We start from the raw sequence: 23,437 nt of genomic DNA, 5'->3' as shown, positions 1-23,437 counted from the left end.
AAACACAGCTGTTTAAAAAAATAAAGTCACTTTGATTCTCTTTCTTGGTGTCTCTACTTGTCATTTTTGAAGCTTTAAGAATTTTCTTTCAATTTCCTTAATTTGATCTTAATTCCACTATGCCTATAAGTTGGCTTTCTTTTGTTTCCTGTTTGCCACTCCATGAATATTTTAGTCCTTTCAATGTGTTTGTGTTTTTCTGAAAATCAGTCATTATTTTAGTTACCGCCCTGGAATTTACAGCCCCATGGATCCTTAGGTAAAAGCTCTGTCCCAGCACCTTGTCACAGGGGTGGTGTTAGAAAAACAGAAAAGGCTTTAGGAATTGAACACTTCATTGATCTGTTTGTCTTTCTTTCTTTGTTTAAGAGCCAAGAACTCTGGAACTTGTAAAAAATTAAAAAACAAAATGAGAAGAATCCTCATCATCAATACAAATGAAAGAAAACTCCACACATAGAGAAAAAAACCCAGTCACATCATGAGAGGAGAGATCATTACAGCATTGATAGCTTCAATATATAATTTGGTTCTGGATAAAAATAAATATACATTTGTTTTGTAAAGTGTCTACTATTTAAATTCAGCTTCAAAATATTTGGATTTTCCGAGGTGGTAATTGTGGAAACTGTGTAACGTTTCTCAAAAATCATTTCGCACTCGGCAGCTGCACGGTGTAGATTGCCATTCCTCCAAGCGCCAACGCAGGGAAACAATTCATGTCTTCCCACCTCTCCCTGTTTCCTTTCTGTCTGTACAATGAAAATGGAAACGGTGTATATTTTTTCAAACATTTTCTGTTTCCCCAGTTGCCACCTCTGAAAACTGCGAATCGTTTTGAAGATAGGAAAAGAGGAGTACTATTTATTTTATTTTATCCCCTACAAGTAAACTGGAAAAAACTGGCCTTCACGCCTCTGCTTGGGGGGCGGGGCGGGGGTGGGGAGGAGGGGTATTTGTGTCGGAGGAGGAGTGAGGCAGCTCTCCCCAGGCGCTGGCGGGGCGCATCCTTACTCCACAGAACTGAAGGCGCTCAGTCTGGTCCGGTGTGAGATCCCTCCGGGCTTCCCAGCTGAAGCCAAACACCCCGCGCGGCCAGGAGCGAGGATGGAGTGGCTGGTGAGCCGGGCCAGGCGTGGGAAAGGGGGCGCAGGGTGGGCGACATCGCTCCGGCGGCCCTGGGGCGGTGGCGGGCTGAGAGCGCCGGGCTGCGGCTTTCCCCAGTCTGGTTCGGAGGTGGGATTTCTGCTAGCGCTTTCCCCTCAGCTGTTAACCTTGCTGAGAAGCGGATTTTGCCTTCCAAAGGGTGGTTTACAGGCCATTCCTGGCGTTCCAGTTCTCCGTCCCAGTGCGCTGGAAAAAGGATGCTGCCAGGCGCAGGCTCCGGAGACGCTTCTCCGAAGATCCTTGACATCCTCAGGCAGGAACTGGGCTGGGAGGCGGGCGCTGGCGGCGGGGATAGAGGGTGGTGTATTGGCTCCGTTTTGGTCCTGAAACCTGGGGTGGGGTTGCAGAATTTCAGGCTCAGGCTGTCCAGGAGAGCTGGCGCCCTCTGTGATGCTCCAGCCTCTTTCTGCATCCTCTGGGTCTTTGCCTTGGGAAACCATAAAGGATTGGATAAATCAGGGTTAAAACCCTGGGTATCCGCGAGAGACAGACATTTTGTTTATTCAGGACCTGTGTATATGACAAAATGAAGGAAGGGGAGGATTTTCATTTACATTGGTATTTGATAAAAATAATAAAAATTAAAATCTAAATACAAGAAATGCCTGAAGGTAGTTTTTTTTTTTTTTTTTTGTATATAGTTTATTGGCAGGGTCATACAGCCAGTTATTTCACTGTTTTCCTTAATAAAGGAGAATGGTGGCCTTAGAGCTAGTGTTTACTGAGTGCCAGGTGCTCTTAATCTTCACCACTATCCTTCAAAGGAGGAGTTATTACCCAATTTTACAAATAAAGAAACAGGCAGAGAGGTTAAGTTTTCCAAGTCCATGTGACTGTATGTGGCAGGATCAGGATTTGGACCTAGAAATTTTCAGGGAAGAGGTATGTATAGGGGCAAAGTAGATGGGCAGCTGTCAGGTAAGACCCAGGCCTCTGAACCCTGGCCCTCTTGACAAAGGTTATAAATGGACTTCTCTATTTCCATTATTGTATGATCTGATTAATGAATTTTTTTAAGTTACCTAATATATATTGGCTTTTACCATACCTTAGGCACTGTATTAAGTACTTTAAATGCTTAATTAATTCTCATAGTAACCCAAAGAGATAACAGCAACATTGATTTAGCGCTTATTTGTATCATTCACTGTTCTAGGAGCTTTACATATACTATCTCATTTAGTCTTTTTAACAGAGAGAAGGTTGGTACTATTATTTTCTTCTGCATTTCAGAGAGGTAAAATGATTTGTCCTAGCTTACACATCTAATATGGGTGCTAGCCTGAACTCAAGTCAGCCAGAGGGAATGTGTATATAATTAATAGCAAAGCTTTCTTTCTAATTCCCTTTGCCTCAATCACTGTGCTTCTGTTTCTTAAACATTGCTGGCCCCCAGTTCGTACATCTTGTGTTTTGGTGTGTGTCTGCTTTCTCTCTTATCCTAAAAGACAGATTTTTACTCGGAAAGCCAAACTCTTTTCATTCCTCATCACAGCCTTTGCTAGAGCCTGGATTTCCATGTGGCATGATGGTGTGGAATTCGAACGCTAAAGAAAACTTTTTAGTTTCAGAAGCCAAAGTTTTTTCTTTTTTTTTTTTAAACATCTTTATTGGGGTATAATTGCTTTACAATGGTGTGTTAGTTTCTGCTTTATAACAAAGTGAATCAGCTATACATATACATATATCCCCATATCTCTTCCCTCTTGCGTCTCCCTCCCTCCCACCCACCCTATCCCCTAGGTGGTCACAAAGCACTGAGCTGATCTCCCTGTGCTATGCGGCTGCTTCCCACTAGCTATCTATTTTACGTTTGGTAGTGTATATATGTCTGTGCCACTCTCTCACTTTGTCCCAGCTTACCCTTCCCCCTCCCCATATCCTCAAGTCCATTACCTAGTAGGTCTGTGTCTTTATTCCCGTCTTGCCCCTAGGTTCTTCATGACCATTTTTTTTTTTTTTTAGATTCCATATATATGTGTTAGCATACGGTATTTGTTTTTCTCTTTCTGACTTACTTCACTCTGTATGACAGACTCTAGGTCCATCCACCTCACTACAAATAACTCAATTTCGTTTCTTTTTATGGCTGAGTAATATTCCATTGTATATACGTGCCACATCTTCTTTATCCATTCATCTGTTGATGGACACTCAGAAGCCAAAGTTTTGAAATAGCATAAGCATTTGAGTTTTAAAAGCCTAAATGCTGAAAGGCCAAGGACAGGCCTTCATCCCAGAAAAAGTTGATGGGAAGAATACAAGGTGATGGAGGAAGCAGCTTCTTTAACCCTAGGCTGGGAGAGCAAAGAGGGACTGACTAGTGTCGGTTTGTGTCCTGAAAAGGATGCTCTGTGCCTGGCCCCTGGGAGTAGGGAGTCCAGGAGGGTGGTGAATAGAACTTACAGGTAGGTGTTGAAATCAAAGAACAGAAAACACCTGTGCCTTGCTTTCTTGTGGGGAACTGTGGGAAGAGGCAAGCCTGCCCATCCTGGCGAGGGAACTGTAAAACAGAGATGGACAGACACATGGGAGTCTAGTCAGAGATCCTTGCAGAATTCTCCTTTGTTCAGCACAGAAGAATCCAGGAGCACAGAATCTGAAGAATCGGGAAACATGAGAGAACATCCTGTAAGCACAAGATTTAATTGCACAAACCGATGATCAGGATGACTTGAGGGGAACATAGTGCCAGCGTGGATAGATGGTTGTAACCAAGGGTTAATGGTCCTGTCCCACGGCTTGGCATTCCCAGGACTGTGGATGCAGTGCCAGAGTTTGGGACAATTGTGAAGTGTTGGTGGGCTAAACTGACAGAGATTATGTGGTATTGACTGAAATTAAGTCTCTACCTCTAGTTGGAATGGCAACATGAAATAAAAATAAAGTTCAAGTTAAAGAAAAATACAGAGAAACCTATATTTCTTACGTACCTCAATTATAGAAAAATATAGAATATAGGAAAAAATATAGGGAAAATTTACATTCCTTGCTCATACCCCCTTACAGTGAACACACGAATGTCGACCAAAGCCAGCCATGGGGCTGCTGCAGAGTAAAGATATTCTGTCTCCACTCCACTCTCTCATTTTATAGCAAAATTATACCCAGAATAATAGTCCCTTAAATACCACCATGATTTGTAAAAAGGCCAAGGATTTCTGCCAGACACATGAAAATAAAGCAATGAAGAAAAACTAAAGCCATTACTGGTTTTTAAAAGGTAAAATTTACATAAACTGTGCAAAATTTGCAGGAAAATCTACCTCAGCAGTCACATCTTCGGCCAAGTGGTTACAACCTGAGTTACATTTTTAATATAAACAGATGTGGATTATTGGGGGAGTGAATGTTCTTCAGCATTTGCTGTCTCTATGTTTTCTGAGTATACTTATGGCAGTTTGTTTTCCCAGCAGTCTTGACAGTGGTGGCTTTGGAAGCAAGGCCTCAAATTGCTTATTGATGGCCATAATGAAGGAACCACACTGCTGCTTTTCCCTTCCCATATCCTGAGCACCCTCTGTTATTTCTTCCATTTATAGTCTCTGGTTCTGCTTCCACAAAACCAAAGGTTTCCGGTGGTTAAAACTTTAGCTGCAGCATTTCCTGAAACAGAGATTAGATCGAAGCTTTCTTAGCTTTGTCCACATCCAAATGCCCACTTCTGTACTTTGCTTTCTGTCTTCAGGTGTTGAGGAAGCTCTTCTGTCATCTGATTTGGTTCTTGGCTGCCATGATGTTTTGCAGGGCACAAGGTAAAGATACTCAATTCCCCTGCGTGGAATCCAGGAAACACAGTTTTTGGAGTGGAAACATTTGGCCACTCTTGTTTGTGCTGTGTTAGTTCATCTGTCTGCATGAATTATCTAAGTGTGTAATTCGTTTGGAGGACTGGGAGTGGTTCTTTCTGCTTTCCACATTTTTTCCAATGTTTTCAAAGAATTTAATATTAAGCAACTTTTCCTAGATAACACCAGACATGAAAAAATTCTTCCTAAGTTAAGATATCATTTTTCACCTATCAAATTGAATGATGTTTAAAATAATAATTCCCTATGTTTGTAAAGATATGGAATGCCTAAGGGAGTGTGAATGAATATGGCCTTTTGGGAAGGTAGTCTGGTAATAAACCTTAAATTTGGGTGTGTCCCTCTCACAGAAAAATACTAAAAATAATGAAATATGGAAGTTACGTAGGTTCCCATAGTCTATCATATAAAACATACACCTATGCTCTCCACTCATCTGCTGAATTTCCTACTTGTGCCAGTCCCTTCTCCTTGGTTCCATAGGAGACCACACCTCACTTTGCTGCTGGCCTTTTATCACCTTCTGCGTGATGTTGTACTACATCAGCCTTCACAGGGGTAGGAAAGGGAAGTGTCATACCATGTACAACATAGGATTTACCAACCCTAAATGGAGTTTCATATATGCAGTGAAGAATTATAAGCTTTCCACTAAATTATTAGTCAGAGAGAAAAGTTACCCAAGAAGTTAAAACTCTAGTTTTGATCCCTTTTCTACTCTATTCTAAAAGCAGCAATTTCTTCAGATCTCTGCTCTGCAAAATCTCAACAAACTTTTTGGAAACCCCAGTCCTAACAACCGGTATTCCCCCCAGAACTTTTCACATCTACCAAGAGTACACCTCACTAAAATTGGAATCATGCAACACTTGTGGGTTCCAGTTTGTATTTGTTGCTATGCCCGTCTTTTCATGCTTGATGTTGTTGAGTGGATACTGTTTGTTTGTTTATGCTGCCTTCTTTTTTCTAATTACTCTAACAGTTTATCTGTGTTATTAGTCTTAAAAAAAATAACAGATTTGGTGTTTTAAGTCAAAATTTTGTGTACCATTTTATTAATTTGTGCCTTCAACTTTATTAATTCACTCCTTTTATCATTTCTTGGGTGGGGTGGGAATTTTGAATATCTGTGTGTATTCATTTTCTTCTTGTTTCCCAGTAAATTAAGTTAGGATTAAATACTTCCCTCTGAGAACTGCTTTGTAAATTTCTACAGATTTTAATATATGATATTCTTATTGTCATTCATAGTGATTTATAATACTTGTTATGATTTCTGGTGTAATTAAGGAGTTAAAAGAAGCATGTAAATTTCTCATTTTATTGCATTATGGACAGAGTTCAAGGTCATTTTTTTGTACACTATTTCAAGTTCAATTTGAGGGTGTGTTCCATATGTTGTTTGAAAAGATTGTATGTTTTCTTTTGGGTAAAAGTTTACAAATACATGCTCATATGCACATACTACACATACATATATAATAAGTTATATATAAAAATTTGTTTTTCAAATGTTCTATATCCTTATATTTGATTTTACTGCTTTACTTACTTTTTTTAACATCTTTATTGGAGTATAATTGCTTTACAATGGTGTGTTAGTTTCTGCTTTATAACAAAGTGAATCAGTTATACATATACATATGTTCCCATATCTCTTCCCTCTTGTGTCTCCCTCCCTCCCACCCTCCTATCCCACCCCTCTAGGTGGTCACAAAGCACCGAGCTGATCTCCCTGTGCTATGCGGCTTACTTATTTTTTTAATATGTGGAAGTGAAAATTCCAAGCGAACAATGAAAAACTCTCTCATTATGATTATGGATTTATGGATTTTTCTTTGTAGTTCTATTAGGTTTTTATATATTTCAGAGTTATGTTGTTAGGTGCATGAAGGTTCATGATTAGTATGTCTTATTTTAGATTCCTCCTTTTATCGTTTTGAAAAATATATTTTTGTTCCTTACAGTGTTTTTGTCTTCTATTCTCCCCTTTCTCTCCTTTTAAAATTCTTACTGGACTCATGCTGAAACGTTCTAGTCTTTGAATTTTTCTTTAATCCTTTCTATATCTTTATCCCTTTGTACTACATTCTGGAGAAATTCTATGACCTGGTCTTCCTACTTACTAATTTACCCTTCAGTGATATTCATTCTGCTAAGTCTGTTAAGAGTTTACATTTCTCATTTTCTGCATCTATAGTTTCTACTCTTTACAGTGCTGGTTCCTTTTCACACTTAAGATATCACATTTTTTCACATCAAAATTTATTTATTTATGATAATAAATAAATTTATTTATGATAATAAATAAATGTATTTGTGATAATAAATACATTTATTTATGATAATAAATAAATAAATGTATTTATGATAATAAATACATTTATTTATGATATTTTTATTCATTTGGTGAGTTCTTGGGTTTGTAGAGTTTATTATTCCTCTATCATTGTGTTAACTTTCTCAAATGTTTGGCTATTTGTTTTATTGAGATCTCCCATTGAGTCATCTATCATATCAATATGACTAGCCAGCATGGAGGGGGAAGAAATTATTGCCATACCTTATATTCTGCACTGCATACAGTAAAAATAGGGGAATGTGTAGATTGTCATTTGGTGGTCAAATCTCTCTGGTACTATCAGCCTCCTGGAGCACTGTCCTGTATATCTCTCTATCTTGCGTTCCTATACTCACCACTGCTTCCTGAAGGCAGACATCACTACTGCTGCTCCTTCCTTTGCAGGTATGTGTGTGGAATGTACAGAGCTGCTATACCTTCTTCACTTAAACTAATCACTCTGCCTATTGTCCGTTGGCCCTTTCTTATTCCTAGCTGTTACTGCTCCAGGCATAAACTCACTTGGTGATGCTTCTATCCTATTTGGCACTTTCCATCTTCAACCTCACTTCACCTAATTTCCAGCCTACAGGGATTCTTCATGTAATTTCTGGTCACTGGGATTTTGCTTTCTTATTTTTCTACTCTGCTACTCTTAAAGACTGAACAAATATTTGAACTTATATTTCTCTAGCAACATCAGGAAGGTAGGTAAACGTTTCCTTTTTTTAGCATTTTTCTGTATCTTTTCTAAATTTGACTTTGAACGTGCATTGTTTTTAATCAAAAAAATGTATATTTGTGTATGTATTAAAATGTAAATGTTTTTTATGATTCCATGATGAAAGTGGACACCCAAGATGTAAGAGAGTTGCTGAACGCACCTGCTTCTTTAAGATGCTCTCTGCAAAATCCCCAGGAAGTTTTGATTGTGACATGGCAAAAAATCAAGGCTGTAAGCCCAGAAAACATGATCACCTTTAGCCAGAACCATGGGGTTGTAGTCCAGCCTGCCTATAAGGACAAGATAAACATCACCCAGCTGGGACTCATGAACTCAACCATTACCTTCTGGAATACCACCTTGGAAGATGAAGGGTGTTACAAGTGCCTCTTCAATACCTTTGGTTCTGGGAAGATCTCAGGAATAGCCTGCCTCACTCTCTTTGGTGAGAGTCTCTGAGAATACATTGTCTCTGGCTTGAAATGTTATTTTGCAGAATGTTTGGAATGTAGTGGTAGTGCCTAGTTTTTCAGGATCCTAACCCCAGAAAGGCTCATGAGAGGACACTTGGCCTTTCATGTCTACTGTAACTGTGGTTACTGTTATTTGGAGAGTTCAAAGGACTATGTTGAATCTCTGCCTGGAGTTATCTTTGCCCTGACAAATACTGTTGTCAACAAGAGTAAATTAAGGACCATAGTGAGGATAGTTCTCTATAAGCACTGATGTGGTTCAGACCTGGCTTTGCAATTAGCAGTCATGTGACCCTAGAAGAGTCCTGTCCACTCTGTACCAGAGTTTATTTATCTGCACCAGAAGTGTGAAGTAGATCATCTCTAGGGTCTCTAACAGCTTTAGTATTTTTGGATCTAAGGGCAAAGCCATATTGGGCTAAGCTGGAGCCAGTTATAGGGGTCCCTCTCGTTTTGTTTCAGTTTAGCTGTATCAGGATTGATAAGGAGACGTGCATCAGAGGCTCTTCATTCCTGATGCCTACTAGGGATTTAACTGAATAATAAGCATTCTTTTAAAATCCAAGAGGCTTAGTTTGATAAGATTCCTTTCTTCTTAACTGATGCTTAGCTGAGATCAAGAATTCAGAATTAGGAATAAGGGGTAACTTTGGAGGATGGCACGCTTGGTGGTAGTTTTAGAAGGGAAACGACAAACTTAGACGGGGTTATTAGGAATGTTAAAATGAGAGTTCGTGCACACCAAGAATATTGGACAAGGGATAAGAAGAGGCTCAATAAATAAGAATGCAAGGGAGGTAAGACAACACCAAATACAAGTTTCTTTCACTTATTTTGCCTGTAATGAGTCCTCTCTGCAGGATCTTGCATCAGGCTTTCTCCTTGATTTCTGTTTCTTTCACTCCTCTTTCTCCCTCTGTCTCCCTGTCTTTCTCTCTCTCTCCCCTCCTCCAATCCTTCCTTCCTCTTTCCTTTCCTTTTTTCCTCCCTTGCTCTTTTTTCTTCCCTCCCTCCCTCTCCTTTCCTTCCTTCCTTCTTTCCACCATTTTTCTTCCTTTTCCTTCTTGTGTCATATTTTTCTCATTTCTGTCTGTTTTCTTTTTCTTTTTTGTTCATCTTTCTTTCTCCTACTCCCCCTTCTTTACTCATAATCTTTATATTATTTTTTTGCCCGAAAAGCAGACTCTCCTGCATCTTCTAGTGAGTAATTCTGTAGTTCTTTTCCACACTGATCCTTTCCAGCCACAACTTATAGCTTTCATCTAAGTCATTCTTTGATACACCAGAGAACCCTGCTGCCAATCTGGCCACATCAACCATACTCATCTTCCTTTACCTTATGTCTCTTCCTCCAGGGCTTATTGATGTTAGTAATCTGGGCACTCTTGACAGAGCCACCGTCCTATAGGCTCATTTTCTCTAGCCTACTGCCACCCACCCACCTCTTGAACTTCTGAGCACAGACAAGCTTTCATTTAGCATTGCCCTTTAATTATCTTGTGGGCTCCAAAGCCAACCACAGAAAGGCAAGTTTACATTTGCTCAGCAGAGATAAACTGTATATTCCAAAGAAAATGAACTCATTAATCAAGGGACTTTTGAAAGGGAACAGGGTACAGCTGACCTAAAAATAATGTCCTTTTTTCATAAGCTAGTTATTTTCTGTTAACTCCATAAGGTGATCTCCACGGTCCTTACAACTGTCATTCTGTGATTTTCTGACTACTGACTATGAATTTCTAATTGACATTTTGTGTAGATATTTCAAGCAGGGACTTGCCAAGTCTGCTCCATGCATCTTGCTCCCTGGCCCAGTTCCAAACAGAAAAAGGCTTTCTCTAAGCAGCAGCCCCGCTACGGGCTCTCTGTTCTGAAACTGCCCTCGTGCTTCTGAGAAGTGTAGACTACTTGTGTGGAGGTGCCGATTGGTGGTCATTGTCAAACTATTTGAGAGGGGTACCCAGAAGAAGGCAGAGATCTTACATTGCCCATGGAAGAGAAAAGAATAATTAGGTTCTGCACTGTCTGGGGGAGAAGGTACCTTCTGTCCATCCAGCTCATTCTCCTAGAGGCAAACTACAGGGAGGATCGTACTTGTCACAGGGTTGTACTAGGCCAGTCTCCATCCTGCAATTCAGAGAATTAGACACAGAAAGAACCCAGAAGGCCGCAGTTTGGATTGGATGTGCTACCTTATCTTTCTAGCCTCCACTGTCTTTCTGTAAAGATCTTTTTCTCATCTCTCTGAGGAGAGTGTAGCACTCACACCATGCTTAACTGATGGCAGATCATTTTTTTTGTCCCAGTACAGCCCACAGTATTCCTTCACTATAAACTATCTGAAGACCACCTAAATATCACTTGCTCTGCCAATGCTCGCCCAGCCCCTATGATCTCCTGGAAGGTCTCTGGGTCAGAGATTGAGAACAGTACTGAGATTCTGTCACACCCCAATGGAACAACGTCTGTCATCAGCATCCTCCAGATCAAAGACCCCAAGAGTCAGGTGGGGAAGGAGGTGGTCTGCCAGGTACTGCACCTGGGGACTGTGACCGACTACAGGGAAACTGTGAACAAAGGTAAGAGAGAGAGGGCAAGATTTACCGTGGTCACATTTGTGGACACACACCTGCAAGGTGGTGAATGCTCTGCAGAGCCTCTTGGCCTTTAGCAAAGGACCTGATAAGGGAGAGAATGGGATAAGTAGGGAAAGAAAAACAGAGTTGAGGAAGCCAATAAAGCCGATTTTACCTTGGCAAATGTGGTATGTTGCCCACATACTGAACGCTTTTGCTGAGATCCATCCATTGATTTATTCTTCCGTGCTACTAACTGAGCATTTGTTATGCCAGAAACGCAACAGTGAGGACTCAGTCCCTTCACACAGGGAGCTTCTAGTATAGCGGGGAATGCAAAAGGAGCTGGGCAATTGTAAAACTTCATGATAAATGCTTCAATAAGAAAGCTATAGTAGGAGTTCGGGTTTTTCAGCATGAGCCACCTGTTCTTCTTTGGCCCTGCAATAAACCTTTCTCTACTTAAAAAAAAAAGACAGCTGTGGTACACCATGGGAGGATTGAGAGAGGGGAAAAGGAGCATCAGCTCAATCTGGAGGGATTAGGATGTTTTCCTGGAAGCAGCCACATCCAGGATGAAACCTTTGCATAATCTACGCTGTGGGAAAGGGGCTTTTAGGAAGGGGGCCAATCTGAGATGTTCTCCTCACCCCATTTTAAAATAAACTGCCTCCTGTTCAGGACTTCTTTTGCTCTCCTGCGTTTCTATCTAAACTGCTTTCTCTGGGCCTCATCAATACAAGAGGTAAAGATTATGGGAGAGAGAATAAAGAAAGCGGTGGTTTTAGAGACAGGACACTTTAGTGATGACAGCCACAGTTTTCTTTCTCTATGCAGTTTTGAAGCACTAACTCTGGATGAGGCACTCAGCAATAAGCCTCCTATAAAAAGATATTGCTGCTTTTTTTCTGGGCGCATTGTAAACAATGAAAGCTGGAAAAGTTTAGACCTCATTGGTATGGTGGCCTCTAGTGAACATATCCTGTAGTCATTTCTGGGGTCCTTGAAAAAGCAGACTAATCAAAAAGTAAACATTTAGGTAAATTTGCTCAAGAGGTTTGCAGTATTAGCTTTGGACATTCGTGAAGAGATCCTCAGATTCAGCCACGGTGAAGGGTAAATTTCCCTGAAAAACAAAAATCTGAAAAGGAACATGTCTTTCCAAGAGTGCCAAAATTGACATATCATTTATAATGTTTATGCATCATTTGTATAATGTTTGTTCATTCTGCGAACATTTACTAAAAATCTTTCATGCTTAAAGCATTATGTCGAGCACTAGAACTAGTGAAATTAGACAAATCTGAAGGTGCTCAGTTAAAGTATGATGTGACAAATTCCATTATAAAGGTATGGAGAAGATGCTGGAGACTCGCCAATCAGGGAGTGTTTCTTCTGCCTTTGTATTACACAGTGACACTGAGGGGCTGACATTCAGGCTAAGTTGCATCTATTGACTATTGGAAAGAGATTTAATAACAAAGGCATAGATTAGAAGCAACACAATAAAAACATTGAGATGAGTTCTTCCTGGGGGTTAGAATCACGAGATTCATTATTCTTTTCCTTTATATTTCTCTGTATTTTTCAACAATTCCTCAATAAACATATTACTTTAATGGACAGTATGGCAAAGAATATGTGCTTTGAAGGCAAACAGACCTCTGAGCAAGCCTTGTTCTACCACTTACTACACTGATTTTGGGCTTACTTAACTTCTCTGAGCCTCAGTTGTTTGTTTTTTTAATCTGTTAGATAATTATAATAAGACCTAACTCTTGGGCTATTTAGAGGATTAAATGAGGTAACACATTCAAAGCTCCTACAACTTAGTAACTACATAAAACATGTTAGTGATTATTATTATTTAAATGTTATTAAAATAATGTGAGGTCATGAATATAGACTTCAGTATATATATATATATTTAAGAATAATTTTCATCGAAAGCTCAGCTCTAGTAAAAACTCATCACAGCTGTCTCTTTATCGCTTTTTGCCTCTACAGCTTCCACTTATGACTTGTTTTTCCTTTTCTCCCTTCAATATCCACAGGCTTTTGGTTTTCAGTTCCACTGCTGTTAAGTATTGTTTCCTTGGTAATTCTTCTGGTCTTAATTTCAATCCTACTATACTGGAAACATCGTCGGAACCAAGACCGAGGTGAGTCCCCATGAAGTACAAAGAAGGAAAAAAATGATTGTTTAATGACAATTTGGGGGTAAAATGAAGATATAAGTAAAGGGGTGACAACCATGTGTTTGGTTTGGTGTTTCCAGAATACATAAATGTTGATGGTATTTTAAAACATTTCAGTGTCATTTTCTTGCAATTGGACATTAGTTTCTGCATTTCATTTGCCAAGATGGTTTAAAGGCCAATTATTTTATAAATTCAGAGTAAGGATTGATGAGAGGACATGTGGAAAATGTTTATTCAATAACTATGGAATCATCTAATGGCAAAAGCAGGGAAGTCTTGGCACCCAGGCTGTGTTCATTCTGCCCAGGACAATCTCTTCTCTTTTTACAGTATTCCACAGGTCAGCTACCCCACTTAAGAGACTGTGAACTTGTCTGATATGATCACTAATTGAGTAGTGCTTTCTATGTTATACTCTCACTATGGCTCAGACACTCTAGGCAAACATACAGGTGATCCATACTTATAATAACTGCATCATGTCATTCTGCCCTTATACACTGTTAATTTCTCTCCAGCCCCTACAACAACTATCACAGTGCCTTATGTATACCAGGTGGTCAATAAATGTTCATTAAAAGATGAATGAGTGAATGAATGGAAGGGTAGATTTTCAAAGGGATTTGTTCAATTCCATTTTATTTTTAAATTGCAAATTCAGTACCTCATAGATGCTGAGTCTTAAACACTGTGAGACAATATAAAACAAGAGATGGTATCAAACAAGAGGTGTCAGCCAGCTGGGAAGAATTAAATTTCTTTAGTTTCTGAAGACAGTGCATAATTTATGAAAGCTAATGCAAAGCTGCAGTTTATGTTGTATGTAATGGGAATTTCCCAAGATGAAGGGGTGGTATGGGAGTTTTCTTCAGCTCACATGACTGACAGAGAGGAAAGAAAAAAATGTTGGCTTTGAGTGTTATTTTACATTTCTATTAAAAATCTCACTCAGGTCTTCCCTGGTGGTGCAGTGGTTGAGAGTCCGCCTGCCGATGCAGGGGACACGGGTTCGTGCCCCGGTCTGGGAAGGTCCCACATGCCGTGGAGTGGCTGGGCCTGTGAGCCATGGCCGCTGAGCCTGTGCGTCTGGAGCCTGTGCTCCACAACGGGAGAGGTCACAGCAGTGAGAGGCCCACGTACCACAAAAAAAAAAAAAAATCTCACTCAAATGCTACCTTTTTTCCTTTTTATTTTATGTCTCATAGACTAATATCTTTCACCTTCTAAGTTTTTTGAACATTTGATTTTGCATAAGCCTTATATAAACACCTGATTAATTCTTGTGACTTTATAAGAAAAGCAACAAATCACCAGTGTCAATGACCCTTTTGCAAAAGTAGATAAAGGGATTTGTTCTGTATGGGACAGGAGATTGCAAATCAGATAGTCTTATTGCACATAAACCTAAACCCATAGAACCCCTTAGCACTCTGCAAAATGTCAAAGGCAGAAGGCCGTTTGATTCCACTTTTTCCAAACATTTCACTTTTCCAGTTAGGAACTGAAGTTGACTTCCTTCCCTAAGGTCACACAGTTAGTTAACTAACAGCAGACCTAGGATTAGAATCCTGGTCTCCTGACCTCTGCCGGAATGTTCTTTCAGTTATAGTTTCCTGACTTGAAAGGTGCTGTTGTTAGTTGCATTTATTTCTGTCTGTGCTGGCTGATATTACTGTGTTCTTCTGTAAAGTACAAGCAGAAAAGTATGAAGTGTTTAAATTCATTTTAAAAATCCCCTTGGGCAAGAATCTTATAATACAACCTATTCAAGCCCAAGGTAAATTTCAGTAGAAAGGGGCATTTGCAAAATAATTGTCCTTTGTTCATTAAGTCTTGTATTTTCTGGGAAATACATTTGTTCAATGCCTTATTCAGTTGCTGAAGTGAAGTGAGTCAGTTTATTTGGTTCCATATACTTAAATAGCTAGTAAAATCAAATGTCAATTATGCTGGAGACAAACCCTCAAGTCTGAGGGAATACTGGTTTGTTAAGACCAAAACTTAAGTAATACAAAAAGCTGGGAGAAAGGGAAGAAAATCATCAAAGATAGAGACATTTTTTATTTCTTCAAGTAACAAATTTTGATTGTCAATTTGTGATGAAAGTGAATAGTGCTACCACATTTGCTTTCCATCTTTCTTTTTTTTTAATTTTTATTTTATATTGGAGTATAGTTGACTTACAGTGTTGTGTTAGTTTCAGGTGTGAAGCAAAGTGATTCAGTTATACATATACATATATCTATTTTTTTTGGAATTCTTTTCCCATTTAGGTTATTACAGAATATCTTTCTTTACCCTTTGTGTTTTTTTGCTTTCTCTCTCTCTTTTACTTTCTGTTATCTTCTGAAACATAAAACTTTTGGATGGGTGGGGAAACATGATCAGTCAAAAATGACACCAAGATTCTGGACCTGGTGACCTGAAAAAATGGTGATATGAACAGAAATAGAAGTGGAGAGGGGGAACTGAGTGTGAGAGTGTGTGTGTGTGTGTGTGTGTGTGTGTGTTCAGAGTTTGTGGGGAGAGAAAGAGTAGAGATTAATTAGTTCTTGAACTTATTGAATATGAGTAGACAAAGAGTCATCTCCTTGGAGCTGCCCAATAGTAAGACAAATCTGGTAAGTAAGAAAAGTCTGTTAAGTAAAGTCCAACTCTTTGTTAGATAAATGACCAAAAAAAGTTTATTTTAGATTAAAATCACTAATTTGTTGCTCACAAAAACATAAGCAAATTTATAGTTTGTGGACAGAAGGGTAGTCTCTAATGACAGATGTTATTTTCATATAAAAGTCAGGCTCCCTGCAGTTTTCCTGTGATTCTGTATAATGCCAGAGAGTGTGATGTTGGGTTTTTCAACTGTAAAGCTGTACTAGTGATGAGCTAGAGGTGACTTCTCTTTGCACCATTCCTAATGGAATCATCACAATTACTTCCCATGAGACTACAGCAATACAATAATAGGTTAATAGGTTTTCAAAGAACATTCTTTTTTTCTTTTATGAATCAGTACTTCATTACTAAATAGAAAATGGGAAGAAATTGAAATTTCCTAGGGAAATTTTCCATCATTTCATGATAGTTCTTTCTGTTAAAGCCAGTTGTTGCCCCTTCCACACATACTACAGTGAAGTAAAATTTGAGGTTGAGGATAATCTTTTATTTCTCATTAGCCAACCCACCAATGATCACAAGCTTCTTAGAAACAACAACTTCACTTTGGGGCAGATCATCATAGATAATCACCTAATTTTTAGAAATCTTTTATTTTGAGTAGCAGTCTTCTTGTGTTTGATTGGGTCAAGGCTGATTTGGAAACCAATAGAAGATTTAGACAATCATATGAAATGCATATTCCAAACCTCACTTTTCTTCAAGTATCTAACTATTTCAGGTAAAAGTGGGTTTTTTTAAGCCCACATTAGCTATATAATTGCCTTGATTTTTTTCAGTTCGCTTCACAATAATCTAACCTTATAAATAGGTTCTTTGCAATGCTAATAATGATAATGTTGGTACACACTATATCTTGGGTGGAATCATGTCACTTTCTCCGATTAATTTTTTTTACCATCTTTATTGGAGTATAATTGCTTTACAATGGTGTGTTATTTTCCACTGTATAACAAAGTGAATCAGCCATATATATACATATATCCCCATATCTGTTCCCTCTTGCGTCTCCCTCCCACCCTCGCTATCCCACCCCTCTAGGTGGTCACAAAGCACCAAGCTGATCTCCCTGTGCTATGCGGCTGCTTCCCACTAGCTATCTATTTTACATTTGGTAGTGTATATATGTCCATGCCACTTTCTCACTTCGTCCCAGCTTACCCTTCCCCCTCCCCGTGTCCTCGAGTCCATTCTCTATGTCTGCGTCTTTATTCCTGTCCTGCCTCTAGGTTCTTCAGAACCTTTTTTTTTTTTTTTTAGATTTCATATATATGTGTTAGCATACGGTATTTGTTTTTCTCTTTCTGATTTACTGCACATACAGATTGCCAACAAACACATGAAAGGATGCTCAACATCACTAATCGTTAGAGAAATGCAAATCAAAACTACAATGAGGTATCACCTCACACCAGTCAGAATGGCCATCATCAAAAAATCTACAAACAATAAATGCTGGAGAGGGTGTGGAGAAAAGGGAACCCTCTTGCACTGTTGGTGGGAATGTAAATTGATACAGCCACTATGGAGAACAGTATGGAGGTTCCTTAAAAAACTAAAAATAGAACTACCATACGACCCAGCAATCCCACTACTGAGCATATACTCTGAAAAAACCATAATTCAAAAAGAGTCATGTACCACAATGTTCATTGCAGCTCTTTTTACAATAGCCAGGACATGGAAGCAACCTAAGTGTCCATCGACAGATGAATGGATAAAGAAGATGTGGCACATATATACAATGGAATATTACTCAGCCATAAAAAGAAATGAAATTGAGTTATTTGTAGTGCAGTGGATGGCCTTTCTCCTATTTTAAGCTTAGTACTACATCAAATAACAGAGGTGCTCAGTAAATAATTTGTGTTGCGGAAATTGGTGATTAGTCGGAAAGATAATACAAAAGATATATGTTTCCAAAAAAATGAGAATCCTTGCTTTGCTAAATAATTGTACTTACACGTTCCAGATGAAGGCTGGATGAGTGGTAACCCTCACCTCTATCCCAGTGTCCTCCTAGTTCCAAGCAGAAGAAAGGGTGCTTTATATGAGAAAAGTGTGAAGCAATCTTTATTGAACCGACTAGGTTAGAATTGCTTGGAGGAATCTTGCATTCCAAGGCTACTTGTCTACAAAATTTCGCCCTTGAATGGGTGCAAATGCCACCCATCATATCAAAATGTCATAACAAAATCCAATCACAAAGTAGGTGGCTAACAGACCTGTAAACCTGGGCATTCTTGCCTGAGCTGTTCTGTCTTTCACGGCTGAACAGATCACTGATACTGGAAATGTTGGCACAGTTAAAACATGAAGAACTTTGCAGTTTCTGGTAAAGAATTACTTCAGATTACATGGAGAGTGAGATGTGGAACCAAGATGATATCCGAGGTCTTTTACTTCACTGTTTACATGCCTTGTAGAGAGGCCCACATGCTCCAAGTTTAAGTGCTAGAAAGCTAATAACCTTGAAAGGACCTCTATCTGTCTACTTTGTGACCATTCCCAACCTGATCTCCAGTAAGTGAGGAAACAAAGGAAACAAAGCCCAAGGTCTTATAAATAAAATACATGTAGATCATTTGGAATTCTTGAACGTGTTCTTTTACTTGTAGTCTTAAGTGTATTACTGAGCAAGTACAGTCTTACTTAGGAATAGCAAACTATTACTCCCTAGAATCCTAGAATTACTCATGTCCTTTTAAAGAGAGTCACAGTTGCCTCACATCATGTTGGGTCAGGAATGTCTACTTCCTTCTCTTGGCTGATGAAATATACACAGGAGAATTCTGTGTTTATTGATCCTTCTGTTATTTATCTTCTTAAAATCTATTAGAATAGAAATTATAAATGTTCAAAGTTAATATCTTGATCTTTCTTTTACCCAGAGCCATAGAGGAGTCACACAGAACCCTGAAAGTTATTCCCTGGTCTACTTGAATCTGACTCAGGAGGCAAGCAGGAGAAAGAGGGTCATTCTTCAAGGAACCTAAAAGAGCAAAAGAAATTGGAGTCAAAGGCGTAAGAATTTCAAGACTTTCTACTGCCATCTAGGCTACCCAATGCTTCTGTGAGTTCCAAGAGGAAGTCATTTTACCTCTCAGGTCTGTTGTAGGACTTGATTTTGCAAAACAATGCCATGTTGTGCTGTTGAAAGGGTAGTGGACTTAGAATCAGGAGCCACCGCTCAGAGACTGACTTTGACTCCGACTGGTGGCAACTCTATGTTAATCACTATCTCAATGAGCTTCCACGTTTGCATACAGAAAATTAAGGATTTGGACCAAATAATTTGCCATTCTGCTCCCAAAATGGCCATAATTCCAGGAAAAAAAAAGGAATAAACAAAGAGAAAAGAAATGAAAAAGAGAGAGAAGAATACAGGAAGGTAGGGACCAAAGAACTTTTCTGAGACTACCTTTTGCCTTTCTGTGGCTATTCCACCTCTTCTTCCCTTCTTCTTTGGTCCATTAAGTCTATTTCCTCATCACTTGGTATCTAGTCCACCACCTGCTTACTGTTTTGCTAATAACTGGTCTTTCTAGAACCCTCAGTTTCACTGCTATTCTTCATGTACTTCTGTGATATTTACCACAGTGGAAGCGGAACTGAATTTATTGTGAAGTAATGTTGGCAACCTTAACTTTACTTTCTGTTTTTATAGCAGACTAGATATTATTAGTCTCAGCAGCTCACATTTTTAAAAAGGCATGCATTTCTCATCCATTTGTTTCATAATATGACCCAGCCCTATTTTAGTCATTCTAAATTCAGCCTAGTATAATGAAGACATATTTAGAAAATATGGCATTTAGAAAGTTTCCTGAATGGCAGTCAGCTAATTCAAATGCTTTGTCTCTCCCAGCTTCTTTTCTCATGAGTTAACTTCTCACAATAGCAGAGGAAGCATGTATGGGTGTACAAATCCCTTTGTTGTAAACATATGGTTCTAACTAGTGGAACAATTTTGAACTCTTAAATAATCATACGACCAAGTTGGTGACTTTTTCAGTATCTTTTGCCTTCTTGTCTCTATCCAGTGACCTAGGAACTAAAAACTAAAACTTAAGTTGTTTTCACTGTTGAATTGAATATTTATATATTTAGTAAGGTTTTCGTATGTTATTTAATTCTGTATTATTTCGTATATTTGTATTAATATACTGAATAATTAAAAGTGTCAACTCTAAATATTTGGTTCATGATATTCTCGTAGGGAATGTGGAAAATGTGGGCATTAATGATAATCTGTATATTTTTCCTCTGTGTGTGAAATCCTCCCCTCTATCTCTTACCCCCTAAAAGATGCTGTTGGCATTTATGATTTGTCACAACGTCACAAATCAGATGTTCTTGATCTGACCAGTGAAAGCTGCTTCATGTTGGTGCCTGTGTCCTTTTGATATGACCCGGTCAATTTTGGAGTACTTCCTTATATGTGCTGTTTTGATTTTGCTTTTTTGTTTGTTTGTTTGGGGATTTTTAAAAATTTAATTTAATTTACTTATTTTTATACAGCAGGCTCTTATTAGTTATCTATTTTATACATATTAGTATATAGATGTCAATCTGATTTTGCTTTTAGATACCAACCTTTGCAAATGGATTAGCTCACACAGTTTTGAATTTAGTAGGAATTAACATCCTGCTTCTGGTTTTGCTGTTTTTTCTGGTATCTCAGCTGCCAGATCAGACAGGGTAAATTAAAGCAGCAGTTCTCAAACATTTAAAGGTCTCAGGACCCCTTTACACACGTAAAAACATTATTGAGGACCCCAAAGAGCTTTCTTGTAAAGCGAATTATGTCTGTTGATGTTTACCATATTTGAGATTAAAACTGATAAACTTTAAAAACAAAAATCTACAAACATGCATTTCATTAGTCATCAGAGTGATAGCAACATCACACATCAGGTAGCTTCTGGAAGGCTCCACAGCACACTTGTGAGATAATGAAAATAAGGAATTGATGTGATTATGACAGTAGTTTTGACTTTGTGGAACCCCGGAAATGGTCTCAAGGACAATTTTGAGGACTGCTCACTTAACGTATAGGCAAAGAAGGAGACCATCTTATGAGATTTCATGAGTCTCTCCCAAAGGCTCTCCTTTATGAAACAGCTATCTTCACAGTGCCTAAGCATTCCACCATTCCACCATAATTTTAGTTAGGCCATTATCTTTCTGGGAGTTCCGCTTAAAGTGCAGAAAGGCCTAGGTCTACTCCTTCTTCCTCACTAGCAATTCAACTTAAATTGGCTTATTAAATGGCTTATCAGTTACCTTGCAGGGTATTGAGAGACTTGGACTTAGAATAGGTAGGTTTTGATGGGAAAAACTTGGGAGGGTCATAGAGAGCAAAGAGAGGAGGTGGAAGGTGTGACTCAGAGCACATGGCTCTGTCTGACAAGGCAGATCCCTGGGTAGCACCAGTCTTGCCTTGTGACTCCTGCCCTCTCACCCCTGGGAGGGTCTCACCAACTGCCCCTTACTCATCCTGAACCTTTCAATTAGGGGAGTTTCTTCCGAATCTATGAATTGGAAAGAGACAGTTTGGGCTTTGTGTGCTTCAGCAAGGTTGGGAAAGTTGTAAATATTTGAGTCACTTTGAATAACTCAATCACAAAGTTTTCTTGGCAGTAAAAATTTAGAAACTTCCCAGGGTGGTGGTAAATGAGCTCAGAGATAAGGGAAACCAAAAGAAGTTTTTTGTTCTTAAATAGAACTAAAACTGAAGGTGAAGATTTGGGGGGAGCGGTTGGAATTTATTAACCATAAATACAAGTTCAAAGAGTACAAAATCCCATAGTATGACTAGGGATTATGAGGCTTTGGTTAAAATAGTTCTCTTGGACCAACTTTCTTCTATGGTTATTTAACTCGTCAAGAAGGAGATTTAACTTTCTAAAAATAAAGCTTCCTAAAGTAATTCTTCACAACTGTAATGTTTTTGTTTTTTATATTTGCTCTCAAAATGTTCCAGATAGGACTTCAGTCTCCCTACCACAGTCACTTAGGCTAAGAAACATGGACAGGGTCACAGATACCTGTGATTCAATTGTAAGCAAGCCAACTTTTGCATAGACATCATATTCATTTGAGCCTTGTGAGGTCGGGAAGGTTTTTAAGCCCATCTTTATAGGTGTGAAAAATGAAGCCTTAAGCTTTTCAGTGACTTTCTTTGGGTAACACTGAAAGCATGACATGGGACTAAAACTCCAACTCAGAATCCCAGACTTCCTGCCCAGTGCTCTCTCTGTTCCCTCCATTCTTACTGTCATTCATCCCAAATCCTACTTGTCAGTATATCCTATTTGCTCTATCAATATATTTAGAATCCAACTCTTACCCCCAATCTTACCACCTGGCCCAAACCATCATTATCTTTCTCCCAGATTGTTGACATAGTTTTCTAATTAATCTCCCTGCTTCTGCTTTCTCCCCTTTTTAGTCTCTTCTCACATCTGTTTTAAAATATAGGTCAAGACAAATCGTGTCATTCTTTTTCACAAAATCTCCAAGTGCTCCCTATCTTATTTAGAGGAGAAGCCAAGGTCTTTACATGGGCTGTATGGCTCTACATGATTGGGCTCCCTGATACTCTCTGAGATCACTTCCTGCTGCTCTTTCTCCTGTTCATGCTCTGCCAGCCACACTAGCCTCCTTGCTATTTCACTAACATTCAGACAGGTTTCCACCACAGGACCTTGGCACTTACTTTTCTCTCTGCCTGGAATGTTCTTCCCAAAGGTGGCCACATAAGCCTTTTCCCCAACAAACCCTTTCTGTCTCCCTCTCCTTCTTCATTTTTCTCCCTTGCATCCATCAAAATCTACATACTTTACTTGTTTATTTTATTATCTGTCTCTTTCCAATAGATTGTAAGCTTCATAAGGGCAGAGGTTTTTAAATCTGTTGGCTTGCTTGCTTGCTTTTCCCTAGCATCTAGTATAAGCAGTCAAGGAGTATTTCTTGAACAAATCAATTTTATGCCAATACATTATGGGAGGGAGGAATAGTTCAAACAGCTTTGTACTGGAGCATCTCTCCTTCCCTGTGGGAGAGTATGATTGAACTAGAGAGTAGAAAAGGACTTTTAGAAATTGTTTGTCATAAGGCATAGAGACAAGCATAATGGATCTAGAACCAAAAGAATGGGGTTTAAGTTCCATCTCTGATATTTAGTAATGGGTTGACCTTGGACCAGTCATTTAATCTCTCTGAATTTACATGTCCTCAATTTTAAATTGCGTGTGCACCAAGTCTGTCTTCTGTAAAGATTCAAGTATGAAGGGGTATAGCTCCCAACATGCGCAAGTTTATGTGCTGAGGCGTGTCTGCCCTGTGACCTCAAAACCCCCACTGAAACAACACAGGCCTCATGTCCTTCCCAGTTCCTTTTCACAGTCAGCCCCACCCTTGTCCAGAAGTGGATGTGGGGTTGAGGTGGAGATAGGAGTGCTAGCAGTG

General features: G+C 39.0%; 1 protein-coding gene across 1 annotated transcript; it reads left to right on the top strand.

The window, feature by feature from the left end:
- The first annotated feature begins 975 nt into the window (after nucleotides 1-975).
- CD200 (CD200 molecule) lies at nucleotides 976-20,436 on the top strand. The gene is made up of 6 exons (XM_032629293.1): nucleotides 976-1,119; nucleotides 4,856-4,922; nucleotides 8,166-8,486; nucleotides 10,821-11,093; nucleotides 13,145-13,252; nucleotides 18,856-20,436. The coding sequence occupies exons 1-6, from the start codon at nucleotides 1,108-1,110 to the stop codon at nucleotides 18,861-18,863; spliced, it is 789 nt and encodes a 262-aa protein (XP_032485184.1). The 5' UTR covers nucleotides 976-1,107; the 3' UTR covers nucleotides 18,864-20,436.
- Nucleotides 20,437-23,437: the final 3,001 nt, after the last annotated feature.

This window comes from Phocoena sinus, chromosome 4 (assembly GCF_008692025.1).
Source record: "Phocoena sinus isolate mPhoSin1 chromosome 4, mPhoSin1.pri, whole genome shotgun sequence".
Classification (NCBI taxonomy): Eukaryota; Metazoa; Chordata; class Mammalia; order Artiodactyla; family Phocoenidae; genus Phocoena; species Phocoena sinus.
The sequence above is the reverse complement of the archived record's forward strand: the minus strand, read 5'-3'. Positions and strand labels throughout refer to the sequence as shown.

Bases quoted from the DNA above. Each gene is read 5' to 3' on its own strand.
- CD200 (XM_032629293.1), top strand. The intron at 4,923-8,165 runs GTAAAGATACTC...CCATGATGAAAG, and splicing joins GATGTTTTGCAGGGCACAAG to TGGACACCCAAGATGTAAGA. The intron at 8,487-10,820 runs GTGAGAGTCTCT...TTTTTGTCCCAG, and splicing joins AGCCTGCCTCACTCTCTTTG to TACAGCCCACAGTATTCCTT.